We start from the raw sequence: 21,475 nt of genomic DNA, 5'->3' as shown, positions 1-21,475 counted from the left end.
CAGCTGATATAACGACGTCGGGATTTTCCGGTGTAAAATGGGATTTTCTGCCTCTGGACAGAGCGTTTTAGAGTAGATTTTAATCAATATTTTAAGCCGCAGATGCGTTTATTTTAGTACAGACGATTTTTATGGAAGTATATAAAGCGATGTTTGGCTGTTGCTCGTGTAAACTCGGAGCAGTAGCGTCATGTGTGGCTGACAAGCGCTCCTTCGACTGAGAAAACAATGCAGGCCTGATAGCTCATGTTAGCTTGTGCTACTTCGCATAGCTGCTCCAGTGGACCGCCGCAGTGGGGACTTGAGCCTTGGGCGAAGCCGTTTTCTAACTGTGCGAGAACACATCCCCCGGTATGTAACCTATTTACTCACAGAACGTCATTCCATATTGCTGCCGCAATCTGTTTTCGAATTGATTTTGTTTTGAGGCGGGTTTGTAGTGTTTAATCTAACGTCCCTTCTTCCCCAAAGTTACGTTATGCTCGTTTATTAGCTAAACGACTTCAATATCTGATTGCTGCTGATTTGCTTTCTAACATCTTCACTCGGATCGACTGAGATAGTACTGTGGTCAACAAAATAACTGTCGGCCGCATTTCTTAATCGGTTGGTGAAATGATTCTAGTCGGAACATTCGAGATGGTGGCAGGGCTTTAAATCGGGCCTAACATGACTGCAAAGTCAGGGCATTCTGGAGCAACAGACGCTATAAATGTCGAAATCGCACTACACCAACGTTTGGATATTATTAATATCGGTGCTACCGTTCTTATTGTGTCAATTGAATTATATTAGTTCAAGCATGATGTAAAATGACTATGCATCAAGGTTTGTCTTCGGATTCCATGCGCACACTTATGGCTGGCAACTAAGCTTCTAATGGGGTTTTTTTTTAAACAAAAACACATACACACAATGATGATAAATTAAAAAAAAATGTGCCATCATCTCATAGGCCAAACTTCGATTGCATATGGGCTATTTTTCGTCATCAAATGTGGGTGCTTTGATATTCAATTTGTCAATTGTCACCTATTTTGAACGATGTATATTTTGTCCCGGTCGTCGCTTATATAGTATGTGCATCTTCTAGGGAGTAAAATATGTAAGGAGTCACGCCCTTGTTTCATACTTGACATCAAAATGCTATGCAATGTCATCTTGTTTTGGCTAATGTTCTGAATTCTCTCTCTAAACTTTTCAAAATGATAAGATGAGATCTTTTTTTTTAAGTGTGCATCCTTAGGTGGAACAAGAAGAAATGTCTTAATGTGACGTTGGATTGTAGGAGTTCATTGCTTTGGTTCTGCATATGCTGTGCTGTAGAAACCACCACATTAAAAATAAAACTCATGCAGACTGTACAAATTATTCTTGTTATATGAAGTGAATTAATAAAACTTATATTTCAAGACACCACTACATTTGAGTGCTAAAAGTGGTTGTTTTTTAGTAGAAGTATCTTGTTATTGAGACTAGCATGTTATGACAATCTAATACCATATTAGCAAGATAGACGTTCCTACTAGTGTACAAATTCAATGCCATACATGTCAATGTGGTTGCAACAGAGCTGCTTTTAAAACTTAGTACCTCGATAATTCAAAACTAGGGCCTGACTGGTTAATCGGCGGGTATCGTTCTTAAAATGTTGGCCCAAATAATCTCAAAAAGGAGTGAGAATTATCCATTGTAATTACATATTATCTTTGTGTGCCCTATCTTTTCACAACATTTGTAAACAAGCAACAATGCTGTCATAATATGATACATACTTAGTTTGCCGAATAATATGTTATGAATGTTTTGATAAAGTAATTCTGAGGACCAGTCATTCAAAACAAAGCAAATCCTATCCTAATTTTATTAGCAGTGACCTTTTAACATTATTACAATGCATTGAACCATGTAATGCATTTTGAGAACTGAACAGGACCGTTATTAGTATTTTTTTTATTATTATTTTACAGTTGACCCCTGCTCTGTGGGCAATAAATTGTAAGCCAATTATTTGTGTGTAATTGATGCCCGTTGCAAACAACTTATTTTATTAACAAATGATGTCCATTGAAATGCATGGGGCAAACAACAGCTAATGTATCAACAATTTTCAATATTAGTCAGCCGATTAATTGGAAATCAGCATTTTTTTTCTGACATTGGCATCAATCTAAAAAAAAAAATCCTTTTCAGTCAGGCTCAATTCAAAACATTGCAATAGATATTGTGGGGAATAGGTATTAGGCCAGTTATCTGTGTGTAATTAATGGCCATTGTAAACAATTGCTAATTTATTAACAATTGATGTCTATTCAAATGCACTGGGAGCAAACAAAAGCTATTTCATTAACACATTTCTAAATTAGTCATCCGATTAATTGGAAATAAGCATTTTTTGCTGACATTGGTATCAGCCTACAAAATCCATATCAGTCAGGCTTTATTCAAAACATTGCAATATGTGGCTTCGCTTCTTTCTTTGTGTTGAAAACGTGCTTTTTCTTTCAGCTATGACCTCGCAGCTACAAGTCTTCTCGCCTCCCTCCATCTCCTCCAGTGCCTTTTGCCGCGTTAAGAAGCTGAAGGTGGAGAACAATGTTTGGGACGTGTCCACAACTGAAGCGTACAGCTCCATAGCGGGCCAGTCGGCATATACTTTTACCCCGGCCATGGCCGTTCCACCCTTTGCACCGTCCCTGGTCTTCCCCCCCACAGCGCCTGGATCTCGGGGTCAAGTAGTGGTACGGGCAGCTGATAGCACTGGTAGTCTTCCTCGGGGTTCCAGTCGCCGTGTCACAGAGCACGCTACGTCATCTTCCTATGCTCATGTCGAGGCAGCCTCAGAAACGAGAGGGCACCGGCACGGGCAGAAAAGAAAAATGGAGGAGCCCAATGAGGGCAGCGGGAGCGGCTGCGGCAGCGTGCAGATTCTGGAGGAGCTCTCGGCACCGGCAGCAACTTTCTCCACTAGGACGGGCGGTGGCGGGGGAGGTGGCACGGGCCAGTCAATACCTCACTCTGCCCCAACCACCAAAAGCAGCAGCTCCAATGGGGAAGGCGACTATCAGCTGGTGCAACATGAGATCCTCTGCTCAGTGTCCTGTAGCTACGAAGTGTTGGAGTTCTTAGGGAGGGGCACCTTTGGCCAAGTGGCCAAGTGCTGGAAGAGGGGTACCAATGAGATTGTGGCAATTAAGATTCTAAAGAACCATCCTTCATATGCTCGCCAGGGACAGATTGAGGTAACATCTTATTTTATCCTCTGCATACTGACCTTTTTTTTTTTTCAAGCCCGATAGCCAACTGACTATTATTATGGACCCCGAATGAGCGAATATAATGGATGGCTGGATGGATGTTAACAATAGTTTACTATAGTTTTATATACTAGTTGTTCAAAGTTTCAAAATAACAAAAATATTCAAATCTCACTTTTTGAGTCGCCAAGTGTTCCCAAGTCAACAGATTTTTTTTATAAAGTTAAATGAAAAATAAGTATCTACCATCAGATATTTTTTTTTACAGCAGATGCTTATATTCTTTCCAAATATGGATGCCAATAATGGTTTTGACCCTACTGCATATATCAAAGTCTGTGTGTCCCCACATCATATTCTCATTTTCATGAAGTTTTTTTCTTGCCTTTTTTATGAATGTGTGTTTGTTGTTTCCAGGTGGGCATCCTGAACAGGCTAAGTGCGGAGAATGCCGATGAATACAACTTTGTGCGCTCCTATGAGTGCTTCCAGCACAAGGGTCATACATGCTTGGTGTTTGAGATGCTCGAACAGAACTTGTATGACTTTCTCAAGCACAGCAAGTTCAGCCCACTTCCTCTTCGGCACATTAGACCAATATTACAACAGGTATTTATATCGACATAATAATCCCTTTTTAAGACAATAAATACATTTGGAACCAGACACTAACGTTGCTGTGTTTAGGTGGCCACGGCACTGATGAAGCTCAAGAGCTTGGGACTGATTCATGCTGACCTCAAGCCAGAGAATATTATGCTGGTGGATCCCCTCAGGCAGCCGTACAGAGTAAAGGTCATTGACTTTGGATCAGCTAGTCACGTTTCCAAGGCTGTATGCTCAACATACTTGCAATCTCGCTATTACAGGTATCACATGTCGACAGACCTTCACTTTACAATATTGCCATGCTCGTCCCTCTAATCGCCTGCTTTGCTACGCAGGGCTCCTGAGATCATTTTAGGACTTCCGTTCTGTGAGGCGATTGACATGTGGTCTCTGGGCTGTGTGATTGCTGAGCTTTTTTTGGGTTGGCCTCTCTACCCTGGAGCCTCTGAGTACGATCAGGTCAGCGCCACAATTCAAGCTAAATTAAACAAGAGACCTGCAAACAATTGGTGCATTTTTTGCTTTGCCTCACACAAATCTATTAACTGTAGAGCATTTTTTTTCTCTTGTCTCTTCCCAGATTCGCTACATTTCTCAGACTCAAGGCCTGCCAGCTGAGTACCTACTGAGTGCAGGCACAAAAACTAGCCGCTTTTTCAACCGAGGACCGGACTCTAGCTACCCACTTTGGAGACTTAAGGTCAATAAACTAAACATCAATCATTTAGATGCTGATATGGCCTCTGAAGGCTCTTGAGTAATAACATGACCATATTTGTTTTGTAGACACCATCAGAACACGAAATGGAGATGGGCATCAAATCCAAGGAAGCTAGAAAGTACATCTTTAACTGTTTGGATGACATGATGCAGGTGCTTTTTCTTATGCCATATTATCATAGGAAGTGTCTGACAACATTTACGCTGATAACGCAATAGAACATTAAGATATAACCCCCACCTTTTTTTTTTTTAATCCAGGTCAACCTTTCATCTCATTTGGAGGGGACGGACATGCTGGCGGAGAAAGCCGATAGACGTGAGTTTATAGATCTTCTGAAGAGGATGCTCCGTCTCGACGCTGACAAGAGGATCACACCTACAAAGACACTGGGTCATCCTTTCGTCACCATGAGTCACCTCATGGATTATCCTCACAGCTCTCAGTATGTGTGCCTACTAGTACAAAAAACACATTCTTGGGAATGGGCGCAGAGCTCTGCACCAATACTGTAAAACAGAAAGAAGTGACACCCTTTAAAAAAGTGTAAATTTAAAAGTAAAGTAAAAAAAAATGTACTTAAAACGAACAGCTTTTAAAAATGACAAGTACCCTACAAAAGTGGAAATGGTTTTAAAAAGGATTGCAAAACCTGAATCAAAGGTATGCGGTAAGAAAAATTTTTTAACCTGGATTTAAAACAACTAAGCAAAGGCGCGCTCTGGATGCAATCAGTGCTAAGGCTCAGTCTCCACAGACTTTAAATATGGTCTTATGTAGTGATCAATTTTAACAAAACAAGCCTACTCAATTGTATCTATCTAGATGTCTAAAGGTCAAAATTACATGGGTTGACTTTCTTGCACAAAAAAATAAAAATGTTTTGACACTTTTCGGAAAATTTGAGCATTCAAGAGTTTTTTCTCAAAGAAAATGTCGTTGTTCCTCCTCAGTGTGAAGTCGTGCTTCCAAAACATGGAGATCTGCAAGCGCCGGAGCACCTACGACACCAACAAATCCCTCTACTCCACCAATGCCGTCCCCAGCGCTGCGGCAGGAAACCTGACTGTTACCTTCAGTAGCCAACTCAACCAGCATAACCAGGCAAGCTCAACACCCTCTCAATATCTTGCATGCTAAGTAATCAAAACATGGACTCACGTGGCGGATGTCCCCTAGGTGCCTTCTGCAGGGGGAGCGGTGCCTTTACTGAATTATCAGCCGGCGTTGTACCAGCAGGCGACGATCAACATTCCGGGCCTGACTCAACAGAGCGTTCCAATTCCAACTCGTCCTGCTGGGCTGTGTAGCCAGGCAGAACCCTTCCAGCAGACACTGATTGTTTGCCCACCTTCTACCATTCAAGGTCAGAGGAGATGTACAAGTGGGAGTGGGATTCTTTCACTGTCTCTATTAGAGTTTACTATTAGTCTGAATCAATAGTTGATTCATAATGATTTAATGGACCATAATTTCTTTTTATTTGTTTTTTCCATAAAGTTGCCTTTCGTAGTATGCCTTTGGCGTGTGATGTTGCTGCCTCTTCTTTGGCAGTGTGCATCCATCTTGGTTACACAGAAGTTGAAAAGAAGCAGATTTGTGTTTTTTAATTTATAAAATCGATTTTGGGACATTTCATATCGATTGAATCGTAGTAAATTAGAATCAGGCAATTATTTCCTAATTTTTTCCCCCACCCCTTGGGCACACCTCTACCACATGATTGTAAGCATCAAAATTAATTTTGTGAGATTTTTATTCGTACACTTGAAATTATGTCCAGGGCTGCAGTCGTCCAGCAAGAGCTCCAGTTTCCCTGTGAGGATGGACAATTCGGTCCCTATAGTACCTCAGAACCAGCCTGCCCAGTCGTTGCAGATCCAGCCAAGCATGCTCACACAGGTAAGCGTTTTGTGACCATTTGCACGTACGATGTCTGCTCATGCTCCTTATGGATAAATCACAATATGTGACTTGTCAGCTTTTCTGATTTGTTTTCACTTGTGTTGGGTGGTTTTCTGGCATTGAGGTGTTGATATGGCAGAATTTGTTTGATTTAAGAAAGCTCAGTTTGCTTTCTTGCATTCAAAGTTTGTCAATTGCTGCATCATCATGTGAGTCACACATATCTCCAGCAAAGGTTGCATTTCATACATCAACCCCAATTTAAGCATTTTGTCCTCTTTTGATGCATCTTCACTATGTATTCATGTTGTTGTGGTGTTAAAGAAGAAATGTGGTTTCAGTGCTATGATGATTTTCTTTTTGGTGCATCTTATACTCTGTCTTTTCATAACCGATGTGACTGAGGGCTTCATTTAGCCGGAAATCTGTTTTTTAGCTAAAAAGAAGTTTTGCTCAATGCGGTTTGCGCGCTCAGATGGATTGATCTGCTCTCTTAAATCACCCGGCAGCTCCAAAGGACGTTTGCATTTCTCACACTGCCTTCCCCTATGCCCTCACCTCCTCCAGGGTTCCTGCACACCCCTGATGGTGGCCACCCTGCACCCACCCTCTTCAAGCATAGCCTCCCAGTATTCTCTACCAGTCGGGCTAGGTACCGGGGTGGGTCGGCCCACCCTCTTGGAACACACAGCCACAGTGCTGGTAAAGAGCCACCAAAAACCTACGTGCACTTTCCTGTTACCAATAAAGCGAAGGCTCTCTCCTGTCACGCTTTCTTTTCATTGGTTTGCTTTCCTCGCTGTCTTCACATTGCACACAGAATCTCAGTCTTGTTAATTGTCAGCATTGCATCAGAGCATATATTTGTATTGTAGTTTATCATATTTATAGTAAAATTGCTGATGGAGTCACGTGCCCTAACGATCTTGCACCTCTAGTACCCCTGCTGATGTTTTATTGGTGATTTTAGATGCACATGAATGATTGACTAAACACATTATCTCAAAGGACTTCCTCTCTTGTTCCCCTTCCTCACATCGTTCACTCAATTTGACATTCTCTCCCCATTCTTTCCCCATAGGTGTGCTTAGGGCATGGAGCGCATGTGTTGCTGAGTTGGTCTGCGCTTTGCTTGCAGCTTCTCATCTCCTCACCTCCTTTTTGGTTTCAGCGCAGGATGGTGCGCCTCCAAACGCACCTCCAAATGGCCACAACTTCACTCTTGACACTTTCTATTTCAGCCCCTCAACATATGGCATGCTGCAGACATACTGTTACCGGTTAACAAATCCAACTAACTCCTGTTTCTTCTTTAACAGGCATCATGAATTGTTTTTTTTTGTTTGTTTGTTTTTGTACACACGCTGGTGTGTTTCCAGTGCTTCAGTGTTTGTGCTTTGCATGATTTGGTTTTGTTGATTTATTGCAGGGCAGTGCTATATACAAGGGAATGGCATGGGAAAGGTTGCTCGCTTATCTTGCGCTTTGCCTGCAGCAGAGATTGGCTATTGCCTTCACAGTTCTTTGGGTTTAGTTCTCAGCATGGCCTAGTTTGCCCGGTTTTGTTCCGGCCATGGAATTCTTTCATCGAAAGTGGATGTTACCTGGATTGAAATGTCTTCTCTGGGCCGTTTCTCTTAGCAGGCCTGGCCAACCGGAACTCAGCAAATCCTCATCCCGTCATCATGGCAGCAGGTCCCGGGCGTAGCCATCCACAGCTCTGCTCACCAGGCAAATATTGCCGAGTCACCGCGGGACTCGCATCACGCCGATGCCGCCGCCCAGCAGGGAAATAACTGGAGGTATGACGACCGGGCAGTTTGCCAATCCACACTGAGGAGGAGCATACTCATTTTAATCATTATGTTCGTTACATTTGCATGGCCAAGGTTTTGTTGTGTAGACAATAACATCTAGGACTTGTTTGGAAATAAAATAGTTGTAAACCTTGTTTGGTAAGAAGCAAAATAAGATGGCATGTAATTTTAGAAGTGGAAAATGAAGAAATGCATTATCAGGTGTCAAATTGATTAAAATCAAAATACGTTTTTTTTTTTTTTTTGTTTGAAAAAACAAACTGAGATTTAGGTTGAGGTTATATCTCCCGGCCTTAGCTTAAAGCTCCCCTGGTGATTTTTTTTCCAAGTGTTTTCTGGGATTCTTTAATAAACACTACAAAATACTTACTATAAGGTTCCTCCAGATCCTACTTATAAAATCCTTAGAATCCAAGGCTTTCTCTGCATTTAAATGTTTTGAATGAGTCTTAATAGTGTCTCATTTTCAGCGCATTTTAGATCCGACTTCATGATTGCGATTAGTCTGAACTGTCAGAACATAAAAACGTTCTTAAAAAGATAATTTACTGAATCATGGGACATTGGCAGCATTGCATTTTTAGTATTTCATTTCAAATTGAATTATTACTTAATATGCCTTAAGTCATGGGAATTCTCTTAATCTTCTCTATTGGTCTTAAAGGAGTAGTTTCTGTACAATGGCCATTTGGTTTGCATGCAATCAAATTAGAAAGGATTTGATTAATGTGATTGTGTTCCACAGCGCTTAATGTTTGTTTGGGGGTTTTTTTTGTGTGTGTGTTTTGTCCCCCCCAATAAAACCCTAATAGGAGCACAGCACAAACCAAAAGTCAGCAGGAGAGGAAGAAGGTCAAAGCCAGGCGAGGAGAGAATCGAAATAGGTCAGTTACCCTTTACAGTTTTATGACTGCAGATATGTATCATCACACTAAATGACTTAATGACTTAATAAGAAATAACTGTTCTTACTAACTTAGAGTACTCAAGCACATTTGATGTTTTGTTCACATTCTTTTTCTTCAAATTCTGCAGTCACTTCTCAAGTTGATAAAATGAAGTTTCTTTTTGATAGATTTTCGCATGAAGAAGCTCATTGTTTCCAATCATTCTGTTTAGGGGTCCTGCCACCACGTCATTGCTTGGCACCAACGGGGTGACGTCATCCAGCCTCATGGCCACTTTGTCGCAGCCCATCGTCATCTCCGACACCCCCAGCCCGGCGGTCAGCATCATAACCATCCACAGTGACACGGACACAGAGGATGAGCGCAAGTTCCACCCTGCCAGGTGAGCATCTGATGACAGAAATGATTCAGCCAGCAAAATGTGAAATACTAACTAAATTCTATTCCTTTTTTGACAGTGTCACAATGGGCCAGCGCACCAACGTTATCAGCTGTGTGACTGTGCATGACTCAGACTCCTCCACTGCCAGCCCCTTGACCCCGCGTCCCCGCACACTTAACGCATCCAGCACAGTTTCCTCTCGCCAGGCCAAATCTCTAGCCGTGGTGGCACCTTCAGTCAAGATTCAGGCACCTGAGAGAGGAACAACTTCACGTAGCCGCCCAGAAACTGGTGAGAGACTGGACTCATTCCTGAGCCATCTTTTACTGCGAGTGTTCTTGGCATTGTGCGGTACGTGGCTGTGGTTAACATGCATTACTGGTTTTTGTTTTGTTTCTTTAATCCCAGTGAACTACATGAAACCCAAGAGAATGTCTCATCAGCAGCCAAGTAGTTCGGGGGAGAGCCTGGAGCGACATGGACTGATGCTTAGCCAGTCACGCCCCTTGAACCTCAGCCAGGTGAGGCCGCTTTTATGTTGAGCCAGCCAATATTAATAAATAGGTCGTAAACGCTTCAGCGTACACCCGCCTATTGTTGTTTCGCCACTCACAGCTTCACCTACGCCTAAGCCTCGCCCCAAAGAGCAAAAAAAAAATTTTAGAGTGGATAAATTCTTTGGGTGATAGGTTCAACTGAGGAGGGAACCTCATTATGTTACGTGAAGTGCCTTGTAAATAAGAAAAAAAAAGTAATGTCTTCATCTCACACATAGGAAATGAAAAACTTGAGTGAGTGAGCACATTCACAGAAATCTTCAGCCTGTATCCTCTTTGTGGGAATTTATATACATTTGAGGTGCGTGTTGTGTGTATAGTGAAATGATTTGACTGAGCACATCAAATGTTTTTTTAAAAAACATTTGATGTGCATTAAAACATTTAGTGCCATCTAGTGGTGATTAAGAGAATGCAATGCAGCAATTTGAATCAATTGCTTCACAAGCCTACTTGTACTACACCTCCCTATGACTATAAAAGTAAGCTGTCTTCCTCTTGAACCGCCACCATTTTACTTGTGACCGCGTCCTAATCAGTGCGACGGCCAGTTTCAACCGAAGCATAAATGCTTGTGTGCATGTGTGCCGCGAAGGTGCAGCCCCTGGTGTCTTCATCTCAGGAGCGTTCGGGGGCGTCCCACGGCGACTCGTCCTTACGTCGGCAGCAGACCTTCCCCGCGGCCGCCTCGGCCCCCCACTACAACTTCCCCGAGGTGTCGGCCCTGGCCTCGGTCTCGGGCGCCGGGCCGGGCCTGTACACCTACCCGGCCTCCACCGCCCTCTCGTCCGCCTCTCAGGTCATGGAGCAGCTGCTGGGCCGGGGCCACGGCGGCCACGGACACTCGGGGCACTCCCCCTCCGCCTATGCAGCCACGTACACCTCCTCTTCTTCCTCGTCCTCCAGGAGAGACTCTGCCGGCCGCAAGGAGTCGGTCAGCAGTCTGCTGCACGGCCTGCCGGCCGTCTACCAGCAGCAGTTCGCCGCCGCCTCCCCTTATGTGAGTGTGACGCCGCGGGCCGAGGCGTACGGCCCCTACCAGCTGAGTCCCAGGCGCCTGGCGCAGTACCCCTACCTATAAAGGTTCTCCCGTCGTCTCGCGTAGGACGACCCTCACTTATCCGATTGCTGCTTTTCATCACGAGGCTTGTTCTTTTCCCCTATGAAAATATTATCGGACACCCTTATTTTATCCACTTCGTATTAGGCGTCGTGCTTCATTGTCTGTTTGTGCGAAGAGAGATTCTGCTCCTTTCACAAGCTGCGATGACACTTTTAGGCCAGCTTCCTGTGCTAGTGAAGGACTAGCTGACACTAATCCAGTCAGTCCCTGTGTTTTAGCTAACCTAACAATAACTGTACTTGACCCCCGTCTGTTTACTCACAAATCTGTCTTTTGCTCCGTTTAAATTATGTTTCGTCTGCGTACGGTGGGATGGCGACGGCGTTGGGGTTTAAAGTGCGAAAGGTGGCCCAAATGTGATGGCTCTTTGTTAATTTAAGTGCACATGTGATCGCGTGTTTATGTAGTGACAGTGTTTTAGGCCAGATAAACCATGCAATAGTTTTCTTTTTAACTGAATGTATTTATGAATTCCAGATGAGTGAAATCATGTTGACAAGTGACATAAAAAGCTTTTTGGGGTTAGTTTCAAAAAGAAAATGATCCCATTTCTCTTTAAAAGATGAAATGAATCATAGGCACTCCTATGAAATGCAACATTTGCTAGCCAGTTAGGTAGGACCTCCTAATGGATCTAAGTAAAGCCAGTTTTTTGTTTTTTATATATTAAACAAAATGTCCTTTGGTCTGGGGATGCTTGCCTGTTGCATTACCTGATGACTGTTGAATATTGGCGTATAATCTTTCGGATGATTACTGAAACGTGTAAAAAGCTCTTATGGGAATGAGTTTTAAAAAAGAAAAAAAAAATCCAGCCAAAATATTGCAGGAGAGATGTTTTCCTTCAGGGGGCCGCAGTGAAGTCTTACGGACACTGTGGGTTCGAAAAGCCTTTTTAGTCGGTCCTTCCCTGTTTGTGTTTGCATCGTTTTGTGTTGTAACGTCTTGAGTATTTAACTGTAATTTGACCCTATTCCGGTAGTTAAAAATGCTACTCTGTAGAACTAATTCAGGGAAATGTTTCTGCTCAATAATCCACCACCACTGTTTGCAATAAAATGATCACGAACACAAGCCCGGCCCCTTTGTATCATTCCACAAAAATGAATGGAAAGCAGCCATTGTCTGCAGATGATTGAACCACTTGTTGATAGATGACTGGTGAGATATAAAGATCACGTGAACCGAATGCAGCATTTCAAGGAGCTGTCCAAAACCAGCATTAGTGGGCTGACATTTACCATGTCGTTGCTTATCACTTCTCTGGAAGTCACTTTTTATTACCGCTAACACAATGCGAGTCGTAAAAGGTTCCATGTGAATAGTAATACTACTCCGGGTTTATTATCGCAACCGTTCACTTTTACTTGGCATGTTATTGCTATTCACTCATTCACTACCAATCCAGTTGAAAAGGATGACTTCTACAGCTGACTGGAGCTAAGTTAAAAAAAAATTAACGTCATAAGTCATCAATGGAGCCCAGTTTTTAAAACCTGGATCTTTAACCTCAGTAGTTGTCAATGGCACTGAAAGAATGAAATTTTGCTTTTTTTGTGTAAGAAATACAAACACTAACCCGCTGCATTCGAGGTCACCTACTGGATGGCTTAAAGTTCCAGTAAACATTAATTATACATAGTAAAGACTAAATAAGGAAACACCAGCCTTTCATTCAAAATAGTTTATTCAGTGCGGAAAAAAATCCCACACTATGAAATCATCCTTTTTATTATTAAATCTTGTGTGCCACAAATATTACCAATCCTGATGCCAAGACTTTGTGAAGATGGATGGATGGATAGGTAATATATTGATTATTCACTTCTTGATTTTTTCCTTCTAAATCGGGGGATTATATACAAGTATATCACCGTTAAATTTGCCTAATGTTCAGTACAGTGCAGTGAATGCATTAAAAAATATGCACAACTTTGATACAAAGAATAGAATGCATGTTCAGAATGAGCAACTTATAATGTTGCACGAGTCCAGATGAATGTCAGATGGCAACGAAAGCATCAGAAGGCCAAGCATCCAGCACCAAACAGTTGAACACTTTATGCAGCATGGACTTGAAAGCTTTTTGATTTGAATCCGAGCTGATGAGAAACGAAAAAAGGGAGCTTGATTTTTCTACACGCCAACATGAAAGATGACTTTTTTTTTTTTTTTAATGTGTGCTGTACTTACGAAGCCGGCTTCCTGAACTGCTCGCTCAAGCTTTTCACGAATTCCTCCTTGGTCCTCTTCTGCTCATTCTCTAATAGTTGATCCCAAATCTCAGTGTTTACCCACAATGCCTCAGGCAGGGCCAATCTGGCTTGAAAGGTGGTCATCCGGCGACACAGCGGGCAACAAATATTTCGGGTGGCGTTGTCCAAGTTGGCCAGTTTCTCCAGACAAGGGGCGCAGAAGGTGTGACAGCAATGCAGCAGGCGTGGAACCCGACGTCTTCGTGAGTAGTCGTGGAAACACACCACGCACTCCAGGTCTTCATCTGGCGACATGTTAACCACACTTGGCAAACTGTGTGCACATGATACGCATTACTGCAGCAAAGTATGTATTTCGCAATCATTTTATGCAGAGCAGCCGCGTTCCTGGTTGTTTCATTGAAAATGCATCGGTTGTAATTTCCATGGTTTATAATTTCCAAATCACAGAAACCCGAGTGTGCAAATGCACAACATGTATTTGAGACTTACTTGTAAAACGAGAGTTGATGTCTTGCAGAGTTAGTTGGCTGAAGTTTGCTTTGAGTGCTTGTGCTGTTTTAAACTGCTTTTAAGGACGCAACTGTTTGTTTATGTCACGTGACCGACACACTAGCGCCCTTCCAGGGAAATCGAGATTGTAAATCGCCTTCTGAATGGTTCTATTCACACTTGAGTGTGAAAACCTTTCCGCAATCACGCTTAATAACGTTATCTAAACACACGGCATCCCATTGGGGGTAATTTATTAAATGACTCGTTTATATGCAAACTTTGCCCCTTTGCGACTCACATGTAAGTGTATCGCTGACTCTTGCAATGCAATAGCCATTTACACATTTTTATTCATTTATTTATCTCTGAAACGGATATTCCTGGGATACAGCAAGGATATATGTGATGCTCGCTGATGCAAACAAGCAATTCTGTAACAATAATCGTTATCGCTCAATATAAAGTCAATACAAAAAATGGTGCATGCAAAGAAATAGAGCCCTGACTATCGAATGTGGCGAAGTAGTACCCCATCTTGGGTCTATCAATTGCATTTAAAATCAAAATTCAATTTTTTTCTTTTACAAAAATGTACGTTCTTTCAACCCCTCTGGTCTAAAAACCGTATTATGATTAAGATTGTGTTTGTGGATTTTTGTCACGTGCCAGCAACAGAAAATGACATCACAGTTGCTTTGAGCTCAGGTAACATCTAATCACAGCTCAGTTCGCGATTGTCACATGACCAAACTCAGGAAACATTGCTAAATCACCTAACTTAAACAACCGAAAAAAACGTACAGCACAATAATTGATACACATAAATGAAAACAAAAAGCTAACAAACATGTATTATAAATAAAAAAAACACATATACAATTATTTATTACAAGTAAAAAATTAACATGATCAATAAACAAAAGACAAACAAATAGTATACAAAATTTAAAAAAGAATGCATTAAAATACATTATATAATGAATAAAAAATGAAAAACAAACGTTTGCAGGGAGGATAAATTGTTTTATATAGATGTTTATTTGGCTTGTGAGCAAGAACCATAATTGCTGAAAATGCTTTGTTGTTCTCCTTGCTTGCGAATCCCCAAACGTGTTCAGAAGGCTTACTTATTTGTTTATAACATTTGTAGCAAAAAAATGTCTACACTTCAAGGAGCGCTGTACAGTAGATTGGATTAAATCATTCATTTGCTGTTCAGAACCAGTTGTCCTTTATCAAATTGAAATTCAGGACATGTCTTTCTCACAGGGGACTTTGGGGACACACAGGATTGCAGTGATGACCAATATTTTGGGTTCAGGTCCAGAAAGTAAAAACACTGCTTCAGTTTGACTTCTACGTCAGGTGCTTTCTGGCGAGGCACAATCAGTTCGTCCTTTGGTTCCCTCTAGTGGTGAAAATGTGTTGTCACTTTTTTTTACAGTTGGTCTTTAGTTTCGAAGGGCACGTCAACGCGCGAGCGCAATATGAGATTAGAAACTCAGGAAGGGTTTATCGTTAACTTACCCAATACAAACAAGTCAGACGACTTTATCTTTTCTCAAGAAACGTATCACAGCAATAGGCTCACGCGATTGCTGCAAATGCTTTTCTGATGACATTTCAATCATTTGAATCATAGAATTATAAGATAGTTAGAGCTACTGAATGTTGTCAATGGGTTTATAACAGTGGTGAGGTAACTGTCAAACACGTGGTTAAAAAAAAAAGAAGACACAGACTATGACAATTTAGCACGCTCCTAGAAATGTTACTGTTAAATACAATAATTATTATTTCCAATAAAATCACTGTCCATGAAGGTAATGAACAGAATTGCTGACAAAGGGCAAGAATTCGAATTACTGCCGGCAATGCGGGCCAAACTCTGACATTTGACATCATTGTCTGGTCCCTCACTTAGAACTTGACCCTGCCAGGGGCAAAACGCCCCACACAATTTAGCTCCCAGGATCACTGGCACACGCAAACACCTCAATCCACCAAGATAAGGTGACAGCTCGTGGGGAAGAAACACAAAATGATGTTATGATAATAATGACTGCTATTACATTTATCTAATGTTTCATTATTTTTTGAAATATTCCATCTAATTATTTATTTTTTTTAATTTTAACTTAACTCCAGTCAGCTGTAGAAGTCATCCTTTTCAACTGGATTGGTAGTGACATGAATTGAATAGTATTTTTCTTCTACTGGTCAAAGAGAAGATAGATGTACTCACTGTAATGACATTTTTTTATTCAAGTATTAAAAAAGAAAAATGCAGTCTCATTAAATATAGGTAGGCAAAGGCACGATGATAAAATACAACACATAATATACACGTATAAATAATATTGAATAAGCAGCAAATCATATTTTACAGTTATTCCATTTCTTAAAAATATTATTTACAAATTGAATACATCAAAAAAAACAAAAACATAGTGTCGTTGATGAAAGTCCAAGGACAATGGAAACATCAGCAGGCCTGAAAGTCTTTCTGTTGCACGGCCATGCAGGTGAACATTTTTTGGAGTGTAGACTTGAGAACGATGTGATTTGAATGGGAGCTGAAGAGAGAGAAAGAGTGGGTTTTAAGTTTTATTTTGGAACTCCAACATGAATGGTGACAAAGTCTGTGCAGCTGTTTGAGCATTTATTCAGGTCAGTTGAACCCAAAGATGTATGTCTACGTTTATGCAGAGTTCCAACATTCAACCGCAGATATGTATTTATTTTGTTTTTAGGTTGTTTTAATATTAAGGCAAAGGAGGACATGAAAATGGCCAGCATTGAATGAGTCCATGTAGTCAAACGGCTTTTGTCCTTAGACAAATTAGTGGAACAAATATGTTAGGGTTAGCTTTAGGGTTAGGATTAGGTTGAGGGTTAGTATTAGGGTTTGGTTTAGGGGTCATTGACTTCACCCTAACCTTACATCAATATGCATGGCTAAGCACAATAATGTCAAAAAAAAAATACAGAAAAGATAGCTATGTTTTTTTTCTACTTTCTATGTGCAATACATTTTAATTCAATATTGTTTTAAGTACAATGTCTTTATTTTTCCTTTTGTGCAAATTGATTGTAGCTTCAAATCATTTTGTATCCTGTGGTTTCTAATGAACACTTACACTTACTAAGCTATTGTATTTCAACCTAATCACTGCAATTGATGGCTATAGACGTCAACTATTCATTTATCCCGAGCTGGCAGTGAATGAAGAAATTATTCTATTGACATTACAGGCAGATATTGAAGAAGATGCATTATTTGTCATTTTGTTAAACAATATTTCACTCATTCACTGCCAAAGACGGACACAGACGTCGAATATAAATTAGGGTTAGGGTTAATTAGTCTACTTTTCACTACAGGTCACTGTCATATAGTATATTGAAGAAAAAAAAATGCCATTTCAAGGAACAACATGTAACTCATTCACTGCCAATGATGGCTCATTGATGTCAAAATTCCGTTTTTACAGTCTCAGCTGTTGAATTGATGTTACTCATGATTCTTGGATATCCAGAAGTGTCACTTGGCGTAGAAAGTTTGTAAACCACATTTTGCATCACACTTTGAAAAAAGATTTTCTACTTACATTGGCTTGATGAGCCAATGGGAGTCTTCCTTGGTCCTCTTCTTCTTCTTCTGCTCTCTCTCTGCCACCTGATCCCAGATCTCAGTGTTGACCCACAAAGCCCCGGGCAGGGTGAGGCTGGCCCGCGTGCAGGTGATCCAGCGGCAGAGGGGGCAGCAGATGGTCCGGAGAACGGCGTCCACGTTGGACAGTTTCTCCAGGCAAGGCGCGCAGAAGGTGTGACCGCAGTGCAGCAGGCGCGGGACGCGCTGGGTGTGTGAGTAGTCGTAGCAACACACCACACATTCCAGATCGCCGTTTGTGGACATGCTAAGGCGAGACAATTCGGATTTAATACACTTGTCGTCGTTCAAAGAACCATATCGAGAGATTTACCAAAAAGATTTGAGAACTTACTTGGAGTTCATTGGAAGTTGCGGCTGAACCGGCTGAGGCGTGCTCTGAGTGCTCCGGTCTACGCAGACTCTCTTAAAGACGTGACTCGTCGTCTCACGTGACACGTGACTTCCAGGGAATTCTGCTCAGGTAAACAGACCCACGAGAATTCTTTTCACTCAGCACAAAGAAGATACATACCCTCAAACTTTATAGGCAAGCGTTGCCTGCGCTTTCATTATCTTCAATCATTCTCCGTAACTCTAAAGCATTTGTTTCATGTTTTGCATCAGTGCTTCTTGATCTTTTTTTTTCTATGTGCTCCCCTGTGAAAAAAAACAACAACCTTGAAATAGTGCTGCGCCATCTATATCTGATGAATGCAACTTTAAAAATATATTTGTAGTAATATATTGAGCCATATTTTATTCAGGAAGGCGAGAAGATATTTCATGTAATCCATATAAAACTTCATAAAATAAAGGGACGCAACGTTTTTGCAAAGGAGTTACCAACACAATTTAGCAATAAGTTGCTTCACATTTTTAATTTAAAAAGAACAATGTTCTGTTCCTGTCCATATCTGATTTAGTAAACTTTAGAAATCCATTTGTAGTGATATATTGAGGCATATTTTATTCAGAAACTCCACAGGATTGATCATGTAAGCAGTATAAAATTTAACAAAATGAAGGCATGCAACATTTTTCAAAGAAGCTACTATATAACACAATTTAGTATCAATCTTTGTGCAATTAATTTGCTCTTAATTTGAAAAGAGACATGTACTGTTCCTGTCTCCGTCTTGTTCAGTAACCTTTAAAACTCCATTTATCGTGATATATCTGGGCGTATTTTATTCTGGAACTCCAGAGGACAGCTCACGTAATCTGTATAAAACAAAATAAAATAAAGGCATAAACCATTTTCCAAAAATGTTACTATAACATAGTGCTTCTCAAATAATGGGGCGGGCCCTGCTGGGGGGGCGCGAGGTAATGCCAGGAGGGACACATATGATCCCAGGCTTTGTTTTTGTCATGTGAAATGTAATTGCAATAAAATAAGAATTTTCATCATCTTTTTTTTGTGTTTCAGGCATTTTGATGCATTTGGAAGCGTTAAACACTACTTTCCCATAAAGTATTGAACACCACTATTCCTTAAAAAAAAACACAAATTGGATGAACAGTTCATTTGCCTCTAATCACTGTTTGATTCAACACAGACTAATACACCAAAATGCCTTTAAGTCCACAATTTGACCAAGATCAGCTTTAGTGCGTGCAAACTTTGTTGCTCCTGTCCAAAAGGATTCATTCTTTATTTTTCGATTTTGATGAACGGTTATTTGATTTCCGTCAAGTCTCAAGGCGATCCAAGTTTGATGCAGTACGTAAGGGTTAAAGACATTTTGATTGAGAGGAAACTTGGACTTGGAACAACAGCTGGTTCGCACAACGGGACTCTCTTGTCACGTGCAAAGTGCAGATCAAATGGTCGCACTGTGCTCGTAAACACGCCCTTCCGACACACTTATTGCTGATGTCACTTTTGGTTGTGAAGCTCACGCAACTCTTCAGCACCTTTACTTTCAAGATTCAAGCGTTTTATTGTCATTCGGTATGTATAGTAATATTATACCACACAATGAAATTCTTATTTTGCCCCCCCCCCCCCCCCCCCCCCCCCCCCGCTAATGCTAATAATATAGTGCAAACTATTATTTATGCATGCAGATTAGTGCGTGAGGGATTTGTTGAGAATCTGGCTAGCATGTGAGTAGAAGCTGTTTGCCAGCCTGGCAGTGCTGGCCCTCAAGCTCCTGTCGCATCTGTCTGATGGCAGCACTTCAAACAGGTCATTTTGTGAGTGTGTCTTGTCCTTGAAGAGGTTGCGTGTCCTCCGCAGAACTTTGACATCCGTAGAAGTTGTTGAGAATCTTTGCTGACATGCCAAATTTCTTCACTCTCCTTAGGAAGTACAGTCTCCATTGGGACTGCTTGATGATCTGTCGAGTGTTGTGGGACCGGGTGAGATCCTCGCTGATGTAGGTTGCCGAGGAATTTGAAGGCTTTCACCCTCTCCACAAACCTGGTGGTTTGCGCGACATCACCTGCCGCCATGTGGCGATGATCATTTCTTTGGTTTAGTCCGTGTTGAGGTGGAGATTGTTGTTGTGACACCAGGCCAAAAGGTCTGCCACCTCTTTCCTGTATGCTGTCTCACGCTTACGACCGAAATAAAATCATTTCAGTAACTTTAGTTTTTTAATGTGTGTGTTGTTGTAACGGGCAGCCGGAAAAACGTTTCAAAATTCCCCCCCGATTAAATCCTGTAGATTTCTCTATTCTTTCGTTTGTTTATTAAACTAAAACAATGACGTTTTCTATTGTAGTTTTTTTATTGCTACAATACAGTGATGACACGCCTTTGCCTGATAAGAGAGAAATCAATTTCTCTTCAGTGAAAATGCAAATGACGCGTCATTGAGGATTTACCTCACTGTTTGATCTAGGTGTGCCTATTAAAGCGGTTCACGTGAGTGGGAATGTTTGTCATGCTGTTGATTTTCCAAAACGCCCCCACCAGACATGCTCATTTGTTTGGCTACACTTTCAAAAGTGACACAAAGACAAATGGGACAACTAGGACATTTTAAAGTGGGATAAGTTAGTCTCAAAATTATTTATAGACATACGGTAAATCCTCAACTTGGATTTTTTCATAGCCATACGTGCTTTCACGTAAAATAAAATACTTGGGTGTTTTTTTTTCTCCTTTTTCCCCCCAAAGCCTGTTTTGTTTTTCACAGAAAAAAAAAAATCTATATGGTGTTTTTTTATGCCTTACCATACATGGCTGTTATCTTGATGTGCCCTACTATTATGGCCTGTTTTTATTCATAGGGAAGAAAGAAATCATTTTACTATGTGTAGGCTTTTATTTTCGTTACTTTCTCCCTAGCGGAAGGCGCACACACTCCAACATACTATACGTGGTTATCTTTTCGCAAAAAAAAAAAGGGGGGGGGGCATCTTATGGCCTTTTTGGCATCTATGAGTGTTAGGGCTAGACCGTTTGCTTTATTTTTTTTTTAGTTACTATATATGTAGTTTACTATACACTGTCCTTGTTTGGGGAGAAAAGGATACCTCATATATGGTCAAATGTTTTATCTGTCAAGGGAAAAAAAGCTTTATAGTCATTTTTATTTATCCCTGCCCTACTATACAACATCTTTTAAACAAAAACAAAACAAAAAAACTGACTAACAACATAATGGTCTTTTTTTCCTGGAAAAAAAACCTTATGATATACAAGGTTAGTTTTTTAAGGGGGGGGTTACATTCTTTTTTTTTAGTATGCTTATATGTGTAACACAAACCTTTACTTGTATGTATATTTAAGATAAGCAACGATAAACGCAGAGGTATTTGTTCATAATATTGAGAGAAATCTCTCGCCCTAATTTTGGCGCACAATCACACACGAGCAG

General features: G+C 41.0%; 3 protein-coding genes across 6 annotated transcripts; 1 reads left to right on the top strand and 2 right to left on the bottom strand.

Annotated features, from left to right (window-relative positions):
- The first annotated feature begins 8 nt into the window (after window positions 1-8).
- On the top strand, window positions 9-12,353 carry LOC148419072 (homeodomain-interacting protein kinase 1-like). 4 transcript variants are annotated; one of them, XM_088424056.1, is made up of 18 exons: window positions 9-351; window positions 2,509-3,242; window positions 3,675-3,866; window positions 3,945-4,126; window positions 4,202-4,325; window positions 4,447-4,566; window positions 4,653-4,739; window positions 4,848-5,032; window positions 5,541-5,691; window positions 5,767-5,953; window positions 6,371-6,489; window positions 7,060-7,194; window positions 8,137-8,294; window positions 9,122-9,193; window positions 9,429-9,599; window positions 9,676-9,890; window positions 10,008-10,120; window positions 10,752-12,353. In XM_088424056.1, the coding sequence occupies exons 2-18, from the start codon at window positions 2,511-2,513 to the stop codon at window positions 11,235-11,237; spliced, it is 3,429 nt and encodes a 1,142-aa protein (XP_088280182.1). In that variant the 5' UTR covers window positions 9-351; window positions 2,509-2,510; the 3' UTR covers window positions 11,238-12,353. The 4 variants fall into 4 exon arrangements, with proteins under 4 accessions (XP_088280182.1, XP_088280181.1, XP_088280184.1 ...); XM_088424055.1 differs by having other exon boundaries at window positions 8,134-8,294; XM_088424058.1 differs by lacking the exon at window positions 7,060-7,194.
- A 905-nt stretch (window positions 12,354-13,258) lies between these two features.
- On the bottom strand, window positions 13,259-13,794 carry LOC148419071 (uncharacterized). Its single transcript, XM_088423972.1, has 2 exons — window positions 13,473-13,794; window positions 13,259-13,381 (listed from the first exon to the last, which is right to left on the bottom strand). The coding sequence occupies exons 1-2, from the start codon at window positions 13,787-13,789 to the stop codon at window positions 13,282-13,284; spliced, it is 417 nt and encodes a 138-aa protein (XP_088280098.1). The 5' UTR covers window positions 13,790-13,794; the 3' UTR covers window positions 13,259-13,281.
- A 2,681-nt stretch (window positions 13,795-16,475) lies between these two features.
- On the bottom strand, window positions 16,476-18,024 carry LOC148419070 (E3 ubiquitin-protein ligase RNF186-like). Its single transcript, XM_088422793.1, has 3 exons — window positions 17,998-18,024; window positions 17,602-17,910; window positions 16,476-16,566 (listed from the first exon to the last, which is right to left on the bottom strand). The coding sequence occupies exons 1-3, from the start codon at window positions 18,006-18,008 to the stop codon at window positions 16,476-16,478; spliced, it is 411 nt and encodes a 136-aa protein (XP_088278919.1). The 5' UTR covers window positions 18,009-18,024.
- Window positions 18,025-21,475: the final 3,451 nt, after the last annotated feature.

Source organism: Hippichthys cyanospilos, chromosome 9, assembly GCF_059441005.1.
Source record: "Hippichthys cyanospilos isolate Australia breed blue-spotted pipefish chromosome 9, RoL_Hcya_1.0, whole genome shotgun sequence".
NCBI classification, from domain to species: domain Eukaryota; kingdom Metazoa; phylum Chordata; class Actinopteri; order Syngnathiformes; family Syngnathidae; genus Hippichthys; species Hippichthys cyanospilos.
This window is presented reverse-complemented; position numbering and strand designations above follow the sequence as displayed.